This window comes from Pleurodeles waltl, chromosome 11 (assembly GCF_031143425.1).
Source record: "Pleurodeles waltl isolate 20211129_DDA chromosome 11, aPleWal1.hap1.20221129, whole genome shotgun sequence".
NCBI classification, from domain to species: Eukaryota; Metazoa; Chordata; class Amphibia; order Caudata; family Salamandridae; genus Pleurodeles; species Pleurodeles waltl.
Window position 1 is genome coordinate 715,253,911 of NC_090450.1, and position 26,021 is coordinate 715,279,931.

A 26,021-nucleotide genomic window follows, 5' to 3' on the forward strand; every position below is an offset into this window, starting at 1 on the left:
TGTAGGAAAAAAAACACAAATATATTTTTTTGTATTGCCTTTTGGCAGTTGACAGTAGGTAGTTCTAGTTATGACCTAGTTTCTATAGAAAAAGTGTTTTTGTTTTGCCACTAATTTTGGTGCTGTTTGACCAATCATCATGAAATCTTAAAAACTAGTACAACAGTCAGTTCCGCTGCTTTGTTGAAAGTTTTGGGGTGATCCATCAAGCGGTGGTCAAGAAAAATGGGAGGGTCCCAAAATACTTTTTTCCTATGCAATTTCCATAGGGATATTTAGACACAAGTACAGCCTGAACCACTGAAAGGAATTACACCAAATTTGGCAGAAAGGTAGCCATTGGTCCCGAAAGTGTCCTTTTTGTGGTCTGATGTAAATCCGTTCAGTAGTTTGTGAGACTTTAAAGAAAAAAGAAATACAGATATCTAGGGATGCAGCCCCTCCGTGGATCCAACAGTCATTTTGCTGATATCTGATTGACTGGCAACACTTCAGCTGGAAAGTGTTGCCAGCCATTCTAGGACTTGGACTCAGCTGAGCCCCCCCCAAAAAACATAACATTAAAGAAAAGGGGGCAGGTTAGCAATACCCTGACCTCTAGCCCTTGTGCTGGAATCCCCCTGGGACCACGCCGAGGGGCAAAACAATTTTATTTTTAAATTTTTCCTTGAAATCGTGGAGGATCCACAAATCCGCAGCTAAATTGAAAAAAGAAAACAAGTGTGATCTCAAGTGCATGTTTTTTATTGGACCTCCAGGTGGTCCAAGTCCCAGGTGCATGAGGCATATAAGAAAATGGAGGGGGGCCATGCGGGCCTCCCTCCTCATGGCTCATAAGAGCCCCAGACACCACCACTCTCAGGGCTTAATTATATTACATATTACTTAATTATATTACATAGGACAGGGGCTAATCGGACCTCTCTCCTTTGGTTTTGAAGAGCCCCGGGCACCACCACCTCCCCGGGGCTTGCAAATGTAATAGGACGTGGTAGCGCAGACCTCTATCCTTGGCCCTTAAGGGCCCTGAGGACCACAAGCTACGCCGGGCCAATGAAACAAAGAAAGGGGGGTGCAGCCCTCCTCCCAGGCTGTTTTTGGCCTCAGGAACAACCACCTCCCCAGGGTTGGCCCTCTGCACAGTGAAGAAGAGGGGCACGTGCCCCCCGTCCTTTAGCCACTAATGGCCCTTGGGACTGCGACCCACCAGAGCCTGCTCCCTATCTGCTGAGGTGCCCACCTTTGACAGCTCCTACCAAGCGAGAGCAAACTGTAAGTCTGCTGCAAGCAGGAATGAACAGGCAAACTGATCCCGCTCCTTGGGAGCAGACTTTTCCTCTGATTGCTCCCACATGAAGGGAGCAGCATTTTTAGCTGCGTGCAGGAGCAATGGCAACTCCAGCTGAAAGCAGGGAACCTGCAGAGACCGAGGGGGCTTGAGACTCCCCCGCGGTCCCCATCCTGTCATCTCCTATTGAGAACAGATCTCAATGTTCTCCCTCTTATCCACTGTGAGTATGTAAAATGACCTATAAGCCCCACCCGCTTGGTCCTGCCACGTATACGTTAAAGGTATGCAACTTTTTCCTGCATTTTTCCAGGATGATGGACAGCTTACCAAAAGGCCCCCTAGGCATTTCCCACCAATTTTGGAGATGCTTTCTTAATGCAGATGAATATGAGCATGTCTCCACCAAACAGAAAGGCACTTTCTACATATAAAAAAGAGGAAGTACTCTTGTTTGGTGGAGATTCAACTCTTTGTAGTCTCATCATTTTTTCTATACGAGGATTCATGTTATTGGAGTTTTCTGTATGAAGATGCTTGTGGAACAGGTCACATTACCAAAGATACAGACACACTCGGTCACTGGAGACATTACCTCAGGGTCCTTTACACAGCTGTAGTGTGGAATATGCACTATACATTAACCCAACAAGGTAGCACTTATTAATTAGTCAGTAGAAAGTATGCCAGTTGGGTAGACATTTTGTGCAAAACTGTGGCCTCTTCTTGGATAAATAATTCAGGTCAGGATGCAGGATTCTGACACTGATGCTTCTTTCACAGAAATTAAACCTGAGCAGGAAGCAATTACAAATATAAACAAAAAAGGTGCCCCAGTTGAAACTCTGCTTCCACGCCCTGCTGCCAACCCCTGCCATGCATGGCCAAAAGCTGTGTGTGGCACAGGGTTGGATGCCTACAGGGGTTCGCTGCAAGGCCTGGGCACAGGGCAGGCACTGCGGCCAACCCTCACTGTGCACAGCTGAAGGCGTGTGTGGCACGGGGTTAGGTGTCTAAGGATGGATGGCCGCAGGCCAGGCCCTGCAGCCACCCCTCCTGCACGCAGCTGAAGGCCGTGCATGATTAGATACATGCAGGTGGTTGCCTCCATGCAGCCAACCCACCTTTGTGTTTAAAAAAAAAAAATACCCAGAAATTGACTATAAAAAACCAAAGGTTAAATAGACGTTATAGTTAGGAATTAGCATTAAAAAACCTTAGAAATTCACTGAAAAAAACAAAGGTTACAAGGACGTTATATTTAGGTTCTGAATTTACACGCACAAAACCATAGAAATTCAGCTGTTATTAGTAATTTCAAGTAACTATAACTTGTACGCCTGAGGTAACTATAACTCGCACCCTTGCCATGCACAGCTAATTACCCCATGTATTACATCAGTCATGGCATGCTCTATGGCATAAATATTACCATTGCAACATTTGCAATAAAATTATTGATGAGAAAACTGGGCATGGCAGGGTCGCGAGTTATAGTTACCTTAGGGCAAGAGTTATAGTTACTTGAAATAACCCTTAACAGCTTATTTTCTATGGTTTTGTGCATGTAAATTCAGAACCTTATTATAACGTCCCTGTAACCTTTTGTTTTTTTCAGTGAATATCAGTGTATATATATATATATATATATATATATATATATATATTTATTACCTAACGGCAGTCGCCACTGGGAAGTTATAGTTAGGACCATGTTTAAATAGAAAAAACATTTTTTTTACTTGCCTATATCTTTGGCACCATTTGATAAATCTTTACAAAAGTTTCTACAAAAAATGCCCCAGTGAACCTTGTTGCGCATGTTAAGTTTCGGGGTGATCTGTCGAGCAGGGGCCAAGAAAAAGGGGAGGGTGTCAAAAAAGTTGTGTTTCCCATGTTAATTCTCATAACCTTTGAAAATGACTACAGCCCAAACCGCTAGACGGAATTACACCAAATTTGGCAGAAAGCTAGCTGTTGGTATGCAGATTGTGCTTTCTCTTATTTGGTGTAAATCCGTTCAGTAGTTTTTGAGATATTAAAGGAAAAATACATTTGTATATCTGGGCATGCGGATTCTTTTTGACAACTTTGTGAATAATGACGAGCTTGTGCAGGGAAATGTACAGCTCTGATTGGCTGTCAGCACTTCAACCAGAAAGTGTTGGCTGCCATCTTGGGACTCGACTTCAGCCAAGTCCCTCCAAAAAATGTGAAAAAAAAGAAAAAGGACCAGGGGAGAGAAACCATGACCCCTTACCTTAGTTCTGGTGCTGGGGACACCACCAGGGCAAAAACATTTTTTTTTTTTTTTAAATGTTGCTGTGAAATTCGCAGCAAAAAAAACAAACAAGCGCGCGCGCTCCTGTTTGTGTCTTTTTTAAAGCCCACGGGTGGGCCAGATCCCGGGGGCAAAGTGCAAAATAAGGAGGGGGGCTTGCTGTAGCCCCGGGGATCGCCACCTCCCCGGAGCGATTATTATATTCAAAGATTGTGCCCCTCCCCCCCAACAGCCCTAGGGACCACCACCTCTCCACCTATTTGGGGCTAAAATAGAAGAAATGCATTCCCATTTCAGAACCCCGCAGCCCAGGGACCACCACCTCCCCAGGGTTTAATTGTATTGGTATAGCAGAGAGGGCCACCTCCCCGGGGCTTCGTTACAAAGGTGTGCAGGGGTGGGGGGCACGTTCCCCCCCCCCCCAACAGCCCTGGGGACGAACACCTTCCTGGGGCTTCAAATCTGTGTGTGGCAGGGGGATGCGCCCACCACCATCACTCCAGGGCTTCTTTGTTTTTGTATGCGTGGGGGGGGGGCACGCGTCCATCCGACAGCCCCTGGAACCACCACCTCCCTGGGGCTAAAATAGAAAAAAATAAGGGGGTCTGTTTTGAACCCCCGGGTACCACCACCTCCCTGTGGCTATAGAGAATGGAGGGGGGGGGCGTGGAGTCCCCCTCGTGGAGCCTGTAATGGCCTTGGGGACCGCCACTCCCCAGGGCACGCTCCTACTATGTCCCGGTGTGCCCACCCCGAGGAGCTGACAGCTCCTACCAAGCAAAAGCAAACAAACTCCGCTTTCTGCAAGTGGGAGCTGTCAAGCAGCTCTCCCTTGCAGACAGTGGAGTTTATATTCCCTTGCGGGAAAGACAGATGAAAACATTGCTCCCGCAAGCAGGGAGCTGCCATTTGAAGCAGCTCCCAGCTTGAGGGAGCAATGCCGGCTCCCGCAGAACACGGGGAGCCAACTAGGATTGTGGTGGCCTTCAGGTCGGGTGAAATCCTTCTCTCCAATGGCTTCAAGTCTATTTATTTACTTCTGCTGTGAATATTAAGCCTTCTTACTAATGGAACATGTACGTCTTTTTGCCATCAGAATGTGTGGATAGAATGTCATAGAAACGACTGAAGGTTGATGGTTCCAGTCTAGGAGTGTCAGTTGTCATTTCTCTCCTTTAATTTCTTTTCAACTTCAAATATTTAAGGTATATTCTGAAAGGTCATCTCAGTATTTTTACTTGATAAATACATTTTTCTTTTCAATTTGTCCAGAAATATCTCATTGTAAGTATATCATTCATCAAAGTCTAAAAACTCTAGCTCTCTCACTCTTTTTCTCTCTCTCTCACAATTTCTCTCTTTTAATCTCTTTCTCCTACTCACACACCCACTCAGGCGCTTGCACACCCACTCACAGACCCAGTCAGACAATGACGCATCCACTCACAGACCCATTCATACTTTCACACACCCACTCAGAGACTCACTCAGACACTCATGCACCCACTCACAGCCCCCTCACTCATGTACCCACTCACACACCCACTCACAGACCCACTCAGACACTGATGCATCCACTCACAGGCCCATTCAGACACTGATACATTCACTCACAGACCCACTCAGATGCTCACCCACCCACTGTCACACCCAGACACTCTCACACCCAGGGACACCTACTCACACATATTCTCACACCCAGAGAGACAGCCTGCGCTGTGTGGAGATGGGTGGTTATAGGGGCTGTGCATGGCGGTGGTTGGATTAACTTATAGTAATTAAAATTACTTTATGTTAAAAACCATAGAAATTCACTTAAAAAACAAAGATTACATGGATGTTATGGGTAAGAAATAGAATTTTAAAAAACATAGTAATTCACTTAGAAAACAAAGGTTACAGGGACGTTATAGTTAGGTTCTAAATTTACTCGCTCAAAACCATAGAAATTCAGCAGTTATTTATCTATTTATTTTTTATTTGTTTTTGTTACATTTATATTGAAATGCATGCAATAATAATGTAACATAGCAAAAAGCACATAAATATTACATGTATGCAATATGCATTAACTTACAATCAGGAGGGGGGATGGCAGAGGTTATCAAATCAATGACATTTATAATTAAGTTAAGCTGGACAATAGTTGGGGTACTATGTCCTTGCAACAAGCATCTCCAATGCACAATTTAACCCCTTCGCTACCAGGCCTTTTCCCCCTCCTGTGCCGAGCCTTTTTTTGGCTATTTGGTGCAGTTCGCGCTTAGGCCCTCATAACTTTTTGTTCACATAAGCTACCCACGCCAAATTTGCGTCCTTTTTTTCCAATATCCTAGGGATTCTAGCGGTACCCAGACTTTGTGGGTTCCCCAGAAGGAGGCCAAGAAATTAGCCAAAATACTGTGAAAATTTCGTTTTTTTCAAAAAAATGGGGAAAAGGGGCTGCAGAAGAAGGCTTGTGGTTTTTTTCCCTGAAAATGCCATCAACAAAGGGTTTGCGGTGCTAAAATCACCAGCTTCCCAGCTTTCAGGAACAGGCAGACTTGAATCAGAAAACCCATTTTTCAACACAATTTTGGCATTTTACTGGGACATACCCCATTTTTACGAATTTTTTGTCCTTTCAGCCTCCTTCCAGTCAGTGACAGAAATGGGCATGAAACCAATGCTGTATCCCAGAAACCGGAACATTTCTGAAAAGTAGACAAAATTCTGGATTCTGCAAGGGGTAATTTGTGTAGATCCTACAAGGGTTTCCTACAGAAAATAACAACTGAAAAAGAAAAATATTGAAATTGAGGTGAAAGAAACATAAATTTTTCTCTACGTTTTACTCTGTAACTTTTTCCTGCAATGTCAGATTTTCTAAAGCAATATACCGTTACGTCTGCTGGACTCCTCTAGTTGCGGGGATACATAGGGCTTGTAGGTTCATCAAGAACCCTAGGTACCCAGAACCAATAAATGAGCTGCACCCTGCAGTGCGTTTTCATTCTATACCGGGTATACAGCAATTCATTTGCTGAAATATAAAGAGTGAAAAATAGCTATCAAGAAAACCTTTGTATTTCCAAAAAGGGCACAAGATAAGGTGTTGAGGAGCAGTGGTTATTTGCACATCTCTGAATTCCGGGGTGACCATACTAGCATGTGAATTACAGGGCATTTCTCAAAAAGATGTCTTTTTTTACACACACTTTTATATTTGGAAGGAAAAAATGAAGAGAAAGACAAGGGGCAATACCACTTGTTTTGCTAATCTATGTCCCCCCCAGTCTCCCGATAAAAATGATACCTCACTTGTGTGGGTAGGCCTAGCGCCCGTGACAGGAAAGGCCCCAAAACACAACGTGGACACATCAAATTTTTTCATAGAAAACAGTGCCTACCTGTGGATTGTGGCCTCTAGCTCACCTGGGGAAACCTAGCAAACCAGCACATTTTTGAAAACTAGAAACCCAGGGGAATCCAAGATGGGGTGACTTGTGGGGCTCTGACCACGTTCTGTTACCCAGAATCCTTTGCAAACCTCGAAATTTGGCTAAAAAAACAAATTTTCCTCACATTTCGGTGACAGAAATTTCTGGAATCTTAGAGGAGCCACAAATTTCCTCCCACCCAGCGTTCCCCCAAGTCTCCCGATAAAAATGATACCTCACTTGTGTGGGTAGGCCTAACGCCCGTGACAGGAAAGGCCCCAAAACACAACGTGGACACATCACATTTTTTTAAAGAAAACAGAGGTGTTTTTTGCAAAGTGCCTACCTGTAGATTGTGGCCTCTAGCTCAGCCGGCACCTAGGGAAACCTACCAAACCTGTGCATTTTTGAAAACTAGAGACCTAGGGGAATCCAAGATGGGGTGACTTGTGGGGCTCTGACCAGGTTCTGTTACCCAGAATCCTTTGCAAACCTCTGGCTGAAAAAACCCATTTTCCTTACATTTCGGTGACAGAAAGTTCTGGAATCTGAGAGGAGCCACAAATTTCCTTCCACCCAGGGTTCCTCCAAGTCTCCCGATAAAAATGATACCTCACTTGTGTGGGTAGGCCTAGCGCCCGCGACAGGAAATGGCCCAAAACGCAACGTGGACACATCAAATTTTTTCATAGAAAACAGTGCCTACCTGTGGATTTTGGCCTCTAGCTCAGCCGGCACCTGGGGAAACCTAGCAAACCAGCGCATTTTTGAAAACTAGAAACCCAGGGGAATCCACAATGGGGTGACTTGTGGGGGCTCTGACCAGGTTCTGTTACCCAGAATCCTTTGCAAACCTCAAAATTTGGCTAAAAAAACATGTTTTCCTCACATTTCGGTGACAGAAAGTTCTGGAATCTGAGGGGAGCCACAAATTTCCTTCCACCCAGCGTTCCCCCAAGTCTCCCGATAAAAATGATACCTCACTTGTGTGGGTAGGCCTAGCGCCCGCAACAGGAAATGGCCCAAAACACAACGTGGACACATCACATTTTTTCATAGAAAACAGTGCCTACCTGTGGATTTTGGCCTCTAGCTCAGCCGGCCCCAGGGGGGGCAGAAATGGCCTAAAATAAATTTATCCCCCCCCCCCCCCACCCCGCCCGGAAATTGGCCTAAAATTGGCCAATCAGCCCCCAAGGGGGGCAGAAATGGTCTAAATACAATTTGCCCCCCAGGGAAGCAACCCTTGCCTAATGGGTCGCTCCCCATCTCTAAAAAAATACCAACAAACAAAAACAAAACACAAAAAAACAATTTGCCGTGGCGCCTAGAGGTTTCTGCCCCCTGGGGGGCAGAAATGGCCTAAACTAAATTTGCCCCCCCAAACCCCCGTTGGGAGCGACCCTTGCCTACGGGGTCGCTCCCCCTGCGTGACATTGGCACCAAAAAAAAAAATCCCTGGTGCCTAGTGGTTTCTGCCCCCTTGGGGGAGATTGACCTACAGTCGGCCAATCTGCCCCCAAGGGGGGCAGAAATGGTCTAAATACAATTTGCCCCCCAGGGGAGCAACCCTTGCCTAATGGGTCACTCCCCATCTCTAAAAAAACAAACAAACAAAAAAAAAAACACAGAAAAACAATTTGCCCTGGCGCCTAGAGGTTTCTGCCCCCCCCCCGGGGGCAGATCGGCCTAATACCAATAGGCCGATCTGCCCCCAGGGGGGGCAGAAATGGCCTAAAATAAATTTGCCCTCTCACCCCCCCCAGGGAGCGACCCTTGCCTACAAGGTCGCTCCCCTTGCGTGACGGCGCAAAAAAAAGATCCCTGGTGCCTAGTGGTTTCTGCCCCCCTTGGGGGCAGATTGACCTACAATCGGCCAATCTGCCTCCAAGGGGGGGCAGAAATGGTCTAAATACAATTTGCCCACCAGGGGAGCGACCCTTGCCTAATGGGTCGCCCCCCATCTCTAAAAAAACAAACAAACAAACAAAAAAACACAAAAAAACAATTTGCCCTGGTGCCTAGAGGTTTCTGCCCCCCCTGGGGGCAGATCGGCCTAATACCAATAGGCCGATCTGCCCCCAGGGGGGACAGAAATGGCCTAAAATAAATTTCCCCCCTCAACCCCCCACATGGAGCGACCGTTGCCTACAAGGTCGCTCCCCTTGCGTGACGGCGCAAAAAAAAGATCCCTGGTGCCTAGTGGTTTCTGCCCCCCTTGGGGGCAGATTGACCTAAAATCTGCCCCCAAAGCGGGCAGAAATGGCCTAAATACAATTTGCCCCTCCAGGGGAGCGACCCTTGCCTTAGGGGACGCTCCCTATCTGTGAAACACAACAACAACAAAAATCCCTGGTGCCTAGTGGTTTCTGCCCCCCGTGGGGGCAGATCGGCCTAATAAAAATAGGCTGATCTGCCCCCATCGGGGGCAGAAATGGCCTAAAATAAATTTGCCCCCCAGGGGAACGACCCTTGCCTAAGGGGTCGCTCCCCTTACGTGAAAAACAAACAAACAAAAAAAACAGCCTGGTGTCTAGTGGTTTCTGCCCCCCTTGGGGGCAGATTGGCCTCATAAAAATAGGCCAATCTGCCCCCAAGGGGGGCAGAAATGGCCTAAATATAATTTGCCCCCTAGGGGAGCGACCCTTGACTAAGAGGTCGCTCCCCACCTCAAAAAACAAAAAATAAAAAAAATAAAAAAATTATCCCTGGTGCCTAGAGGTTTCTGCCCCCCCAGGGGCACATCGGCCTAATAATAGGCCGATCTGCCCCTGGGGGGCAGAAAAGGCCTTAAAAAAAAATGCCCCCCCTGGGAGCGACCCTTGCCCAAGGGGTCGCTCCCTTTTGTCAATTACATAATGAAAAAAGACATCCCTGGTGTCCAGTGGGCATTTTGACAGCCGGATTGCTTTACAATCCGCCTGCCAAAACGCAGAGAGAGACTTCAAAGGGAAGGAAATACATTTCCTTCCCTTTGAAGCCTCTCTGCCTCTTCCCCGTGATCGGAAGAGAAATGCTTTGCATTTCTCTTCCGATCATCGCGCTGGAAGCTGAGCTTCCAGCGCGGTGGGAGGAGGCCCTGTGACAAACAGCGCGCGCTGACGTCACGGGGGGTGGGGGGGTCGGGGGTGGAAGGGGAAGGGCTTCCCCTTCCATCCCTGACTTGGGGGGTTGGGGGGGAACCCCACAGAGGGAACGCTAGCGCTCCCTCTGGGCTGGGTGCCCAGGACGTAATGGTTACGTCCTGGGCACAGCAGCACTGTGCCGCAGGACGTAACCATTACGTCCTCGGCACAGAAGGGGTTAAGCAGTAATTTTAATTAGCATATTATCGTTCAGGTGTGATTACTGTCTGCAAGGTTTCATTGCCTATTCAGAGGTGTGATCAAAGAGGGGGATGATGCATACTTGTAGCAGAGCTTCTTGACTATCCAGTGTTGCCAGAAATTCAGCAGTTATAATTATTTCAAGTAACTATAACTTGTTCCCTAAGGTAACTATAACTCGTGCCCTCACCTTGCACTGCTAATTACTCCAGATATTACAGCACTCATGACAACTTCTATAACGTCATTAAAAGTTTAAATGAAATGTTAGCAGTCAAATTATTGAAGAAAAAACAGTGTATATGTATGTGTGTATATATATATATATATATATATATATTTATATATATATATATATATATATATATATATATACTTATACATGCATACTGGGAGATCAGTAAGAACCAAGAACCATTTAGGATGCCTCTGGCTTAACCTCGCATAGGATGGATTGTGAGGATAGCTTCCCCCCTCCAGATCAGAAGTGTATTACCTTGTTAGCAAAGGACTGTTGATTAAGTCCTCATGAGCACTGCTGTTTGACAGATGTTAGGGATGGGGGGTGGGACTGTAGTTTATGTTTTTCAAGATGAGGAGGTTTCTCGGCAGAGCCAGCTCTTTTTTTGCTCCCTGGCTATCTCTTCTGAAAGGTGATGGCCACCAGATGCAGAGAACTCACACTTCATTGTGCCCATGTTTGGATGCTCTTGCTTGGTTTCATTGCTGCCTACTGTGAGAACACTACACTTTGCACAAAAGCTGTGTCTGTCGAGGAGCCCGCAAATGACATTTGAACGCAAACCCAAATCAATTCTGAAACCTTGGACAGTAAATCCAATTCCCCTATCTGGAAAATATGTATATCAACAATGGTTACAAACCACTTCACTTTCTGTCAGTTCCACGTTCTTCAAGAACAAGAAAGGGAGTGCCCCACAGAGTACTCAAAGGACTGCTGTGTGACTACTTCTGATGTGTACCTGACAGCCAGTTTCCCAGAGGTGAGTGGTAATCTCTTGAAGCCTGCACATACCGTTGAATGAGCTGGGGATCTGCCTAGTGCCTAGAAGCCTGTCTGCCTCCTAGGAAAGGGAATCAGAGTGCCTGGCTCAGTACAGAGAGACACTGTCCAGGAGGAGAAGCCCAGGGTACATAAAGAACACCTAAACAAAATGTGGGCTGCTGTAGAGCAAATAAAAGCCAGGCCTAATGGCTTTGCCTGTGCTTGGCAGTGAGGTGTTAGAGATAGTAGTGGTGGTGGGGCAAGTGATTGTATGGGTAGTGATGTTGTCATTAGTACTAGTGGTATTGATATTGTGGTGAGGTGATGGTGTGTAATTGCTGTTGGTGGTATAGATGGTGTTTATATTGGCATTGATGTTGAGGCGTGCTGGAATATAAGGTTCTTGAGAGTATCCAGTGCTGGTCAGTGTCTCTAAAAGACCTTCTGTGGCTCTACGGGTATCTACCTGACAGGTGACTCACTCTGCCACTGTTTTCCTGTACGGTTTATCAAACCCAGATCGTCAAAAAAAGGCTTCATGTTACTTCACACAAAGGTAAGAGTGTTTTTCTTGTGACAGGGCACCTGGTGCTTTTACGGTTCTGCTGGTGTCTCCTATCCTACAGCTCTATCATGTAATTTTCCCACACTGATATCACAGAATTGTTCGAGACTCGAACCAGATCATGTTACTTTCTCACTCACCTGTCCGAGGGGTTGTAAGCGACCAATAATCAGAGGCTGCTGTTATTGTGGGTTAGTTAGAGTTTTTAAAATGTCTGCCTATTTAGCTGACAGCGTTGCCATTTGCAGATCTGGATGACTACAATTGATTTTCTTGGTTTTGTCCTGAATGTAACCATGCATCAAAGGCCAGTGGTGTATTTATATATTGTTCACATTCATTTTTTGAGAATGGGCAAGGAACAGTCCCAGGAGTTTGGAAAGACATACTCAATATCTTCTGTTTTCCTCCAGCAGGTCTGAAGACGTCCCAGTGGAGTGGTGGAGTGCTGTCGCAGAAGGGATTCCCTCTAGCTCCCTAATGCAAGAACACACCTGGACCAGAAGGTGGTGGACAACCATAGTGAAAAGCTCTGGGGAACACTGAGGATCTAACATGATGAATAAGCTGCAAATCCTGTGATGTGAGGGTGGCTTGTGAAATATCCTGAACACCCTGCACATGTGCAGGCTGGTATTGCTGTAGTTGGAGCACGTGCAGTTGCGCATTGCTAGATCTGAAGATAAGGCGACACAATCCCGGTTTTGTGGCTAACTTGCATAACATAATCTAATATAACGTTTACCCATTCACTGGCCTGTGCCAGTCTGGAATTGACCACAAATGGAATCATCTGGATGTTAGCTTAGTCAAGTGAAGAGAGCCAAGTAGTGCTAACTTAAGTCAACAAACTAAATAGTACTAAAATTAGAGACTTTAATCAACCTGGAATCACGGACGGCAAGAGATTTAACCAGTTATGGCACTGCTCAAAAGAATAGAATCAGCCCAAGACGACGCAAGCCAAGTTATGAGATGTAATCTGTGATGATTTATGATAGAACCAACATAAACCAGTGTTGACTGAAACTGGGATAAGGAGGCCAAAATGTAGCATCAAAGAGAGAACTTAACCTTAACAATCAATACCTTTGTGGGGATACCACATGTGCCTCTTAAGCAGCATGGGTGCACTCCTTTTGAACTGACCCCAGCCATGGATGTCTTGTTTGTTGGATATTTTCTACTTCTCCTGGTGGGGCTTAGGATGCCATTAATACGAGCAGCAGTCTCTCATCACAGTGAGGCTTCATGGCTTTCCAGTCATTCCATGCTCCCTGTCAAGGCCATAGGCTGTCGTAATCCACAGGCTATCATTATTGGTGTGAGAAAAGGTGGCACACGTGCCTTGCTTGAAATGCTTAACCTACACCCTGATGTGGTAGCAGCTACATCCGAGGTGCACTTCTTTGACCAAGATGAGAACTATGACAAAGGACTGGCCTGGTACCGATCCCAGATGCCGCCATCGTTACCTGGACAAGTGACAGTGGAGAAGACTCCAGGCTACTTCTCTTCCCTCAAGGCTCCAGAGCGGGTCCACGCCATGAACAGCTCAGTGCACCTTTTTCTCATTGTCCGTGACCCTGTGGAGCGGCTAGTGTCCGACTACACACAAGTGCTGCACAATCGCCAGGAGCGAGATAAGCCCTACCAGCGGCTTGAAAATATCCTGTTGCGTGGTGGTCAACTGAACACCCAGTACAAGGCCATCCAGCGCAGTCTGTATGCAGTCCACCTGGCGCGCTGGCTGCGTTTTTTCCCACTGGGCCAGATCCATGTTGTGGATGGAGGGAACCTGATCAGGGACCCACTTCCAGAGCTGCGCAGAGCAGAGCGCTTTCTGGGGCTTCCTCCTCGAATCACCTCGGCTAATTTCTACTTCAATCAGACCAAGGGATTCTACTGTCTGCGGGGAGAAGGTGGCCTCCAGAAGTGCCTGGATGAATCCAAGGGACGTCCACACCCAGCGGTGGAGGGTACTATCCTGGAGCGGCTCTGTACTTTCTTCAGCCGGCCCAACGAGGATTTCTTCTCCATGGTGGGGAAGACTTTTAACTGGTGTTAATTGGAAGGAGAATGTAGGCAGCCATCATGGCTGGGTTGGGGGTAGTTTTGGTACCGCAGCAAACATCTACCCCCAGATCGATCTTAATCACGCACAACTGCCATCCTCTCTTAGCTCCTTGACCCCCACTATTATTTGCCTTCTCCAAGTCAGAGCAAGAAGAGTAAGCACTGCAAATGTGCACGATAGCCATGCATGAATATGGACGGGATGTTTGATATCCCAGAGGGCTAATCAACTCATATGAGTCACAGATCCCCCTATGGGGAATTGGGAGGTCCTTTCTAAGGCTCATGTGACGGGTCCATCATACTTGTGTGAGTCTATAACTTTTATGTGTCTCATTCAACCAGACGAAGAGAGCTTCCTTCACTTATCAGCTATCCCCAGCACCAGAGCTTTATGGGGTGTCTGTACGCCTCAGACAGATGGGGCTATTCTTACAAATGGCAGGACCATCAAAACCAAATACAGTCTGTCTGCACTCCTTGAAAATAGGAACCTCTTTTACTTACATACTACCCCAGCACTGTCACAACCTATTGTGGGGTGTCTGCAGACTTTATAAACTGAGAGCCTCGCTACTCACATACCATGCACAGCACCACTAGAGCCTAAATCGGCGTGTCTGAGCACCTTACCAACAGAAACCTTGTTACTTACCACCAGCAGCAAAGCAAGAGTCCATTGTGGTGTGTCTGCACACCTTGTAGGGGACCTCAGTCATAACACCTGAGGTACCACCAGGCCTTATTGTGGGCGTTTTCGCACGCCTTACAAACAAGGAGCCTGTTACTTACAACCCACCCACAGCACCACCATGTCTTAATGTAGTCTGTCTACACACCTTTCGAACAGGGAAAAGTGGATCTCTGTTACGTACCTTGCGCCACCATAGCCTACACAGTGTGTCTGCACAACCCACAGAAGGTGGACATCACTTATTAGTATACCATTCCTTGCACCACCAGTGTCCAGTGCTGACTGTTTGCATGCCTGCATTGGGCAAGTCTTACTAATCAGCTCGTCATAGCTCAATGGTCAAAATGAAAGCTGTCTTAGAGGCAGGAGTTTTTGCTTCCACTAACACCACTACTGGTGCTAACAAATTGTTCTCAGGAAGGAGACCTAATTCATTGTGTTAGCTAATCTCACTGTCGGAAAGCCTTCCTTGCTGATCAAACATCATGAACAACAAACCATTCCCCGTGCCAGAGCCTAAATAAGTGTCCTCAAACCTCCGAGAGGGGCCATCTCTATGACTAACAAAAAACAGCACACACTTCTCAGCACTGCAGAGGCAATAAGCTTTAGTTAAACCTATCAGCAGCACAAGATGTTTATGCGTTCCTGTATGTATTCCACACAATCATGGAGAAATGTAACACTAAAAAACATTCTCAGCAACAAGAACCCACTGTAGTGCCTGCACAAGTCCGACATAGAGCTTTTATATCACTAACGACCCTCCCACCTCCCCAGAAACAAGACCACGGTGCCTGCGCACCTCAGAGGCAGGGAACTTATCTTTAACTAAACAAAAGCCCTAGCAGCAAAAAGAAAATGTAGTGCCTGCTTGCCTTGGAAGCCGTGACCTTCTTTTTCACAAAAAAAGCATCCCCAACCACAAGAATCCAGTATGGTGCCTGGATGCATCAGGGGTATGCTTCTTCTCTGCCACTCCATCCCTGCAGCAAGAACTTAGTGAGGTGCCTGCAGCGCTCAGAGTTAGAAACCATCTCGTTCACTAAAAACCACCCCCAGCAACAGGACCCCAGTGCAGTACCTGCATGCCTCAGGGGCAGGGAACTTCTCTTTCGCTAAAAACCTTCCCCAGCAACAAGAACCAAATGTGGTTCCTGGACGCCCCAGAGTCTGAGAGACTCTCTTTTAATAAAAGTCACCCCCAGATAGACGCCAGCTACTCAGGTATATGCTTACTTACTATGTAATGGATAACATCAAACACTGTTTCTTGACAGTCAATAAAAATATAGTTTTGAAAAACATATATACAAGAACCCAATGCAGTGCCTGCACGCCTCAAAATCATGGAGCTTCTCGTTCACTAAAACCACCCACATCAACACAAACCCAATGAAGTGCCTACATGCCTCACAGGCATGGGGGTTCTGTTTCAGTAACCAACACCCCCAGCAACAAGAGCCCAGTGTGGGGCCTTGATGCTCCAGAGGCAGAGCTTCTCTTTCACTAAAACCACCCCCAGCAACACAGACCCAATGCAGTGCCTGCACATCTCAGAACATGGAGTCCCTGTATCGCTAAAACATATTGCCAGTAACAAGAACCCAGTGCAGGCCCGGGTCCCTTAATGGCTTAGAGCTTCTATATCACGACCCCCCCCCCCCCTCCAGCAACCAGAACCCTATGCTGTGCCTGCACACCTCAAACGGAGGAAGTTTCTCTTTCACTCAAAAACTATCACCAGCGCTAAGATCCAAATGCAGCGCCTGCACATCTCAGGGCTAGGATGTTTCTTTTTTACATAAAACCATACCGAGCAACAAGAACAGAGTTCAGGGCATGTACACCTTAAAGGCGGGGTGCTTCTCGCTCACTAACAAAGCAATCCTTAACCTTGCACCGTAAAACAGTGTGCTTGCACACGTTGTGTTTGTGGTATGCCCAGCCCTACAGTAGGCAACTCTCATTAATGCACTAAACCCCAGCCGAAGAGGAGGGATGTGAATGTGTGTATGTGTGCGCACACAACTAGGTGCACGATCTAAACGTAGTGTCTGCGCTACTCCGGGAGCGTCTCTTACTTACAAACTAACATCGGACCATTAAAATGAGTGGTTTTAAAACCTAGAGGCTTGGACCTGTCTTTCACTAACAAACCATCCCCAGCATGCAATGCGTGTACATCAGCTACGCAGGAAGCTTTTATATCTGTAAATATCATCCCCTGCCCAAGTGCCCAACGCAGTGCATGCCCACACCACAGTCAGGAAGTTTCTCTCTTACAAACAGGCCATTTCGGGCAACCCAGCTTGATGCTCAGCCAACTAAAATATGATTCAAGCCTGTCTAAACATTTGGGAATCAATTCATTTTGAATAATTTGATTAATTTATAAGAGCAACTTGAAATGTTAAAAGAATGTGATCCCTCATTCCAGCAGTTGGACATGATAGCAGTATTTGTGGCCTATGTTGCTCGAAATATAGGCTTACATCACAGAGTTCCAATAAATAAATTAAGTCCTACCGTCCCCAACAAAATATGGTCAAACCATGCGGCAGACAAACTAATGGCATAATCCTGCATTTATATCTGCAATAGGTGAGTATGCTGTTTGTCTGAGCTGTTGATTCAGAAGCACAATGAAATACCTCCCCAAAAATGAAATAAAGTGTTTTACAGGCTACATTTTTTTTTAAACTCTTGAATGTATAAGAGTGTGTGTTGTATTTCAATGTATTTCAATGCTGTGTTGTTAATGAAATTTGCACTGGTGTGGTTTTCTTACAAGAAACACGCCTAAAAACAGTTTACGGTTTTAAGAAATAGATTATATATTGTCTTTGTTATTAAACTTAATTTCCCTAAATTATTCAGATGATTTTACAGATAGTGAAAGTGTTAGTGCAGCACCCTAAATCTAGAATGCAAGCATATATTTTATTAATTATTGTTCTCATGTAAGTAGATCTACTCGCACTTAGGGCCAGATTCACCAGAAAGTGACGCATCAGCATTGATGCGCCACTTTTCTTGCGGCCCCCCTTACCGGCACCTAACAACATCATGGGTGTGCAGTATTTGGAATAATTCGCACCATGGCACACTTTAGGACAATAGCGTCAAAAAGTTTGACGCTAACGCAGCAAAGTGCAAGGAGGCCCATTGAGTTCAATGGGTGTCTCCATTTAACACCTGCTTTGAGCAGGCGTTAAAAATGACGCAAAAAATGGCCCAGTAAAATCTTGTAGATTTCACTGCCCCATTTTTGCAGGCCTCCTAACACTTAAACGCCCCCTTGCATACATTATGCTTGGCGCAGGCATAATGTTGCTCAAGGGGAGGCAAAGTGCTGCAATGCATGAATTGCGCCACTTTGTAAATCTGGTGCTTCGGAAATTGCCTCGTTGAGCCACATTAGTGTAAAAAACAATTATGCTAATGTGGCGCTAGGGCCTTGTAAATCTGGCCCTTAATATCTTAGAGTAATGTGCTGGACACCATTTTAATTAACTAAAAATTTCTCTTTTTTTCTGTACCTCAGACAGCGAAGCTTTTGCAACATTGTTAAAGTACCTTGTTTGACCAATTGCTTTGTTTTTTTTAATTGTTGTTATAGTTAAATTTGAATGGTGTCATTTCTAAGGCACAATGGACGTTTCCTTGTATTTCAACAAATGTTATGAGGGGGCTTTGAACTGTCTTGAGATAATTTGATCAATAAGTGTCTATGGTACGAAGTGGATAGAGTTCAAATAAATGCAAAAAAAACAACAAATTAATTCAGACATTTTTAGGACTAGTTTGAAACATCAGTCTTGAGCTTGAGCCCGTGTTGTGACTTGCTGATTATAAGGTCAAGCACTTTAAGGCTTGCACAAATTTAAAGCACACCTTAGAGGTAAGGTGCTTCTCTGAAAGAAGCTGGGTAGCATAAGAGCATAAAACAGTATATGTTCACTTTGTAGGCAAGGAGCTTCTATATCACTGGCAAATTTGCACCAGTACAAAATGCCTGATGCATTGCATATGTACCACATAGGCACAGCTTCTCAGTCACTAACAAAGCACCCCATGTACTGGACCGTATGCAGGGCATGCACACCATTGAGGTATAAAATGTTCTATCATTAACAAATCCACCCCAAGTATAGAGATCTTCCCAGTACATGTGCACAATGGAGGCAGAAAACCTTTCTATCATTAACAAACCATCTGAAGTACAGAACCTTATGCAGCACATGCACAAATAAGAGGCAAAGGACTTCTCTGACAGTAGCAAACCATCCCAGAAACAGACCAGTGAAGAGGCTGGGATTTTCTAGATCATTAATAGACCATCCCTACCACCCAGAGCCTAACGTAGTGTGTGCACACCTCTGAGGCAAGGAGTTGCTCTATTTAAAAACATAAAAGCACAAGAACCTTGTGCAGTGTATGCACAACCAGGAGGCAAGGGGCTTCTTTTACAAAAAAAGCCACACCAGAGGCAAAAGGTAGGAGGGTGGTGTGTGTGTGTGCTACAAAGGTAGTAAGTATATATGAATACCAGGTCATCCCCAACACAAAAAACCTAATACAGTGCATACACGCAAACAGCCAAATCCTGAAGAGACTGCATGTGAGCACAGACACACACAGACCGAGATAGGGAGCACCTCTGTCACCAGCAATCTATGTGCACCACCACAGCAAGGAACTGCACACCCCAGAGACATGAATCTTTTTATCACTAACAAGCACCAGAATGAATTATAATAGTAGTCCGAGTGTATTTTCTGCAATATTTCGTGGAGTTTGTTTAATCGTGTGTTAGTCTCTGAGAGAAGAAGCTTCATGGAGTTTCCTGAATTGTTCGTTTGTGTCCCCCACTCCTTGACTACAGCTGATAGTAATTTTGTTGATAATTTACAATAAAAGAGGTCACTATTGCACATGCCTCTTGCTTATTATTGATCTTTTCTTATTTGAATGTGGAGTAAAAGTGTTTTAAAACATATTAGAACATTGAAATGTTGGGAGCTCCATTAAAGACATTAAAGTGGCTCTGGGCTTTAATGGCTGGTATAAGCCTTCTGCGCCCAACATTTAATGTTTGTCTTTCTGTTTCTCCCTTTTGTAATTTAGAACATTCTACCCTCAGTGTGTGGAATGTTCTCATTGCCATGTTGCCCTTCTGCCTCGGGCTATACATGTTGTCATAGGCCCTCGTTACAGGCCAGAGCTGCCTGTGTTCAGAGCCTTCAACAACTGGTACAGCCCTCAGCAGCAGGCTATAAGGCTATATTTGAATGGCATATGTGTTAGAATCAGCCAGTGGAGACCTGTGTTGGAACGTGGACATTATTAGGAGCGGTAGGAGATATTAGAGAGGCAATAAATACCTAGGGTGTACAGCCACTGCTGGAGATAGAGGTAGATATTAAAACAATATTGCAATACATGAGGGGTACACATCCAAAACAGAGGGCTGATGATAGATGGTAATATCTCACTAAGTCAAGAGTATATATCTATTACAAAAGAGAAATTTCTCTCCGGTGTTATATTGTCCATCTTTTACCTCCCAGCCTATGTGCCCTACATCCAATGCAGGAGGAAGAATGCTGAAGTTTGAGGAATATTTAAATATATCACAGACTTAGGGATGTTCATTAAGTACAGGACAGAAGGAGGAGATATTTTAAAGACATTGAAATATATCAGTGTTATAAATCCAGTAAAGTTCATGAGTGGAGATGATAGAAAGACATTTAAAAAACTCGTAGGTGTAAATCCTGAAGAAGAGGGAGAAGAGCTATCTTGGAAATGCATTTAAATATGGCAGAGATATGAATCCAGCATATATATATATATATATATATATATATATAGTGATGTTCATCCTTTGTTGCTTTGTTGTTGGCGATGACAAAGGACATCACGTTTGAGGAGATTGACTGGGTATGGTGTGTCTGGCTGTCGCTGATCAGTCTGATGCGAGCTCGGAAATCTCTGCCGCACTTTGGGCACAAGTGGTCTACTGGGTTGGTTAGCAAAGAGTTGTTTATGAATTTGCACAGCTCATGCTTCTTCTGGCCTCTGCAGCCCTGCTCTGCTCGTAGGAGGTATCGCCATTGCTGATATAGCTTCACCAGGCAGGGCGGTCTTGCACTAGGATTTCTGCTTTTTCTGCCCACCTTGTGTGTGTTTGCCTTCTGCTCAGTTCACCATAGAACAGGCTCTTGGGGAGGCGTATGTTTGTTATACGTACAAGGTGGCCTCAGTAGGTTGTAGATACTTGGCAGACCAGCTTGAGAGAGGACAGCTGTGTCTGGAACTTTGTCCTGCCAGCTCATTTTCAGCAGTCTTCTCAAGCAGTTCTTGTGGAAGCGATTTAGCTTTTTAGCACGGTGCACATACACAGTCCATGTCTCACAGGCATACAGTAGTGTGGGCCGTACGACTGCCTTATACATATTCAGCTGTGTGGACAGTTTGACCCCTCTCTTCTCCCACACTAACTCCAGCAACTTTCCAAGCGCAGAGCTGGCCTCGGCAATGCTTGTGTCTACCTCATCGTCAATGTTCACAGATCTGGAGAGGATGCTGCTGAGGTAAGTAAACTTGTCAATAGCCTTCAGAATTTGTCCTTTAGCTGTGATAGCTGGTTCCGTTTACGTCTTCTGTGGTGCGGGCTGATGCAAGACCTCAGTCTCCTTGGTACTAATTGTGAGGCCGAAATTTCTGCAGGCAGTAGAAAAACAGTTCATGCTCTGCTGCATCTGGGCCTCTCTGGCAGCGTTGAGTGTGCAGTCATCTGCAAACAGGAAATCGCACACAGGGTGCTCTTCAAACTTGGTCTTGGCCTGTAGCCTCTGCAGGTTGAAGAGCCTGCCATCATTCCTATATCTGATCTTGATGCTGGTTTCTTTGTCATTGCAGAAGGCATCTGACAGCATGGCTGAAAACGTCATGCTGAACAGAGTGGGTGCCAGTACACAGCCTGGCTTGACTCCATTGGTGACGGAGAAGGCATCGGAGGAGTCTCCATCATTTATTACTCTAGCAAGCATGCCGTCGTGGAACTGGTGCACCATAATGATGAATTTGCCTGGACAGCCAAACTTCTCAATGATCCACGGCTATGAGTCGTCATAGCCCCTCACGACTGACGGTGTCAAAGGCTTTGGTCAGGCCCACAAAAGTTGTATAAAGGTCCCTGTTTAGTACCTGGCACTTCTCCTGCAGTTGATGTGATGCAAATGCCTTGTCCACTGTCCCTCAGCCCTCTCTGAAACTGCACTGACTCTCTGGCAGGTGTCCATCTTCCATGTGTTGAATGAGGCGATTGAGGAGGACAGTGGCAAGGATTTTGCCGTCAGTGACCAGGAGACAGATTCCTTCCTCTGTGCTTGTCACAAAACTGCCTGTTTCCCTTTCTCTTGTAGAGATGGATGATGAAGGCATACTTGAGCTCCTGAAGGATAACTTCCTTTTGCCACATGGTCTGAAAGAGCACGGTGAGCTTCTGTAACTAGACCGATTCCCCTGCCTTGTAGTCAGCTGAGATTGAGACAGAGGCTGGTGCTTTACCTTTGGAGAGAAGCTTAATTGCTTCCTTAACCTCTGATTCATTCGGAGGTTCTGCTAGGGAGGTGTTGATGGTGACTTGCAGTCAGTGGCTTCGGTATTGATAGATGAAGACCTGTTCAGGACATTGTTGAAGTGCTCAGCCCATCTTTTCAGGATGGCACTCTTGTCAGTGAGCAGGGTGGACCCGTCAGTTCTAAGCAGTGGTGATGTTCCAGAGGACTGTGGCCCATAGATGGTTTTCAGGGCATCATAGAAACGCTTGCAGTTGTTGCTGTCAGTGAATTTTTGGATCTCATCTGCCTTTCTGCTGAGCCAGGAGTCTTGGATCTCTTTGAGCTTTGCTTGCACCTTGCTTTTGATGGAGTTATAGGCTGCCTTCTTGAAGGCAGATGTAGTGTCTTGCTGGAGGGATCTGAAGGCTTCACACTTCGCATCCAGCAGCTTTTGAATGTCTTCATTAATGTCGTCGAACCAGTCCTGATGTTTGTGTGTGTTCTGCTCCAAGTGAGCGATAGCGGTGTTGTAGACCACATCTTTAAAGGCTGACCAGTCATCTTCTGCACCGTTTGTGCCAAAGCTGAGTTGGTCAAGCTTACTGTTGAGGTCCTCACTGAGGTTCTGGTGCACAGAGTGCCGTTTTAACTTGCTGACATTCAGTCGTCTATTGGTCTTTTACTCCTGCGGGCACCATCTGGGCTGTATGTGCATATTGAGTTTTGAGAAGATGAGTCTCTAGTCTGTCCAGGAGTCTGCACCTCACATGGCCTTAGTCACTCCAACATCCTGCCTCTCCCTTCTCCTTACTATGAAATAATCAATGAGATGCCAGTGCTTGCTGTGTAGGTGCATCCAGAATATCTTGTTACAGTTGGGTAGGTGGAAGACTATGTTTCTGATCAACAGGTCATGGGCTGCACTGGTCTTCAAAAGTAGTTGACCATTGATGTTGCTTTTGCTGACTTCATTCCTCCCAATGACTCCCTCTCATGCCTGGTAGTCTGCACCAACTCTGGCATTGAAGTCACATTGTCCTCCTTGGGCACAGATGCTATGAGAGACTCCAAGTCTTCATAAAACTTGTCTTTGACCTCCTCTGGTTTTGTCATGGTGGGGGCATATGCACTGATGAAGGTGGTGTGGCGCTTTCCTTTGAGGGGGAGCCGCAGAGACATGAGTCGATCGTTGAATCTTTTTGGGAGGCTGGCTAATTTGCTTATCAGATTAGATCTGATGGCAAAACCCACTCCTGCTTCACGAGGTTCATCGCTGCTGTACCCACTCCAGACAAAGGTAAAAACGGCTTTGACTCCTGTCAGCTGCCCTTCAACAGCGAACCTGGTCTCGCCGAGGGCTGTGATCTGGATGTTGTACCTGCCGTGTTCTCTTGCAACAAGTGCTGTCCGTCTCTCAGGTCTGTCTGTTTTAGAGCTATCTACGAGTGTGCGCACATTCCATGTGCCAATGGTGAGTGAAGTCACCGATATTTTCTTCTTTGTGATGCAGCCGCATGTTTGGGACCACCAACCTGCTGCGGTCAGCACGTCAGTGGTAGGGAAAAGCAGGCTATATTTAGGGAACCTTTTCTAGCTTCTTCCTCAGATCATGGAGGTGAACAGAGCTCCACAATCAGAAATCAGTGTGGAGGAGGGAGGAAGGAGCAGAGCATCTCATTGCTTATAGTGCCATTCAATGACAGGTGGCTGTCAGGCAGCAAGAGATGTGCATTGGTTGTGAAATGTGGAAAGAACAGCATGAGTATAAGACATAGGAAATGACAAGGGAGGTTGTATAAAGAGCGAAGAGAAGAGGCTTAGTACATCCACCGAGAGAGGAGTAGGGACATATATCTTTGAATCCCACATAGTGATGAAAGGGGCAGGAGGTAATCCAAGTGTGTCCTAGGCCAGTGATGGCAGGAGAGTAGTATAAACTGGTTAACAGTGAAAAGTAGTTGAAAGCTAATCTTTCTAATATTTGTAAAATAAGGGAAGTTGAGATATGGGGTGATAGCCGGAAAAGGAAGGAACAGGGTTAGGCTGTTTAAATAGAGACAAGTCCTTAGCCAATTTGAATAAAGAGGGGTTGTGCCCATAGAGGGAGAGAGAGATTGAAAAGAGAGGTAGGGCAAAGTTGGCCATTATAAGTAAGTGATAAGAATGTCATGACACGATGGCTGAAATGGTCAGTGTGCGGCGGAGGGATATGCGGTTGCAATGATAGGAATTAGCTAATCTGACGAAGTAGCTGTGAATTGTCGGTGCTGCCTGGTGGGCTGGGTGTGGTGGGTTTATGAGGGACCGGTAGGAGCAGAGGTTTCTGATTGTTTCCGATGGTTGTGGTTTTCAGTGAGAAATAGGTGGTATAATCATTGGTTGGGACTCAGTGTGATATCACTCTAACAGTGTGACAATGATCCAAACAGGTCTCCGAGGAGGTGGCTGAAGTGATAGAATGAGGGTCTGATACGAGGATTTCGTGTTGTCAAGAGCAGTGTATAGTGTGTGTAGCGATTTCCAAGTTTGTCACAGATTTTGATTTGTATCATTTGAACAGCATGACTATTTGATTTTAAGGCCCATATTTATACTTTTTGAGCACCACGTTTGCGTTGTTTTTTGACGCAAACTATAATTGTATTTTGTAAGTTTGCGCCGATTTTGCGTCAAAAAACGACGCAAACGCGGGGCTCAAAAAGTATAAATATGGGCCTAAGAGGCCAAATAGGGAGGTGGGATGGGTATGATATTCATGACACCTTGATCTCTACCCTAAGCATACAGTAAATGTGACCGAAACCAAACTAACCCTTTTATGAAAACAGAATGGGAGTTCTTCACAACCGCCTTCTGCACAGTGGGGCGGACACTGACAATTTCCAGCGGCAGCTGTGACAGTGATGCAGAAAGGAAGGACTAGGGAACAGGAGGGCAACCTGTCCCATCTCACGCTCCTGCCCCAGCAAACAAAATCTACCAATATTTGTGTCTCTTCATCTGGAAGCAGCAGCTACCTTTAAGAAAGTCAGCCTTATACAAGGGCACCAATGAAAACTGTCAGTTACCTTGGAAAAACTCACCATATGAGGCCGCGTCTGAAAATGGACACTCTAAATTCAGAAAACAGCAAGCCTCCATCGTATGCGTTCTCCTAATCCACAGTTCACTGCCAGTCAACCTACTCAATCCTGGGGCTTGCCCACTTTAGAAATGATCATTTTCAACTTTTAATAGCATGAACAACAAAGACATTTTCCTGTAGGTGGTGTAAACAGGCGGAAGTTACTTTAAAGGCCTCTCAATAGAAGAGTCTGAGACGTAAGGGCTTTAGATCTTGTAAGGTGTGTGGAAAGCACTGTACAGCTGCAAATACATTATACAAGACACTGCTAGATACTCACATTCAAACGTGCTTATTGTTGACCCATTTCACTCAACATGTACATTTTTTCGGATGTTTCCCACAAATTAAAATGCTTGCACACATTCGATACACATAGAACTCTAAAGGTATTGTCTGTTTGCACGAAACCTGGTAGTTAACCCACTGGATATGCTGTAGAACAACTTATTGATCAAACGTAGACGGCACCCAGCCTGTAGCCCGATGCCACAAATATGAAGCATCTGTTCTTCTAGTTCAACACAGCATTTGAACTTTTTGCTGGAGAAATAGCGCCACCTGCAGGTTGACTTTTGGATTTCCTGTGCAGCTAAATATGTAATTTTTTCTTTTTTTTCAGTGTTACATAGCGCGAACACGACCAGAAGGACACGCACATTCATTTTTAT

At 45.6% G+C, this 26,021-nt stretch overlaps 1 protein-coding gene across 4 annotated transcripts in view; it reads left to right on the plus strand.

The window, feature by feature from the left end:
- Positions 1-19,592, plus strand: part of LOC138266048 (heparan sulfate glucosamine 3-O-sulfotransferase 1-like) — a 67,260-nt gene extending 47,668 nt beyond the window's left edge. For 3 of the 4 annotated variants that reach the window (XM_069214389.1, XM_069214386.1, XM_069214388.1), the window contains exon 2: positions 12,302-19,592. In XM_069214389.1, the coding sequence (XP_069070490.1) occupies positions 13,042-13,953 (912 nt within the window). In that variant the 5' untranslated portion in view covers positions 12,302-13,041 and the 3' untranslated portion in view covers positions 13,954-19,592. Of the gene's footprint in view, positions 1-12,298 lie in introns of all 4 variants that reach the window. The other variant, XM_069214385.1, reaches the window with a different exon arrangement.
- Positions 19,593-26,021: the final 6,429 nt, after the last annotated feature.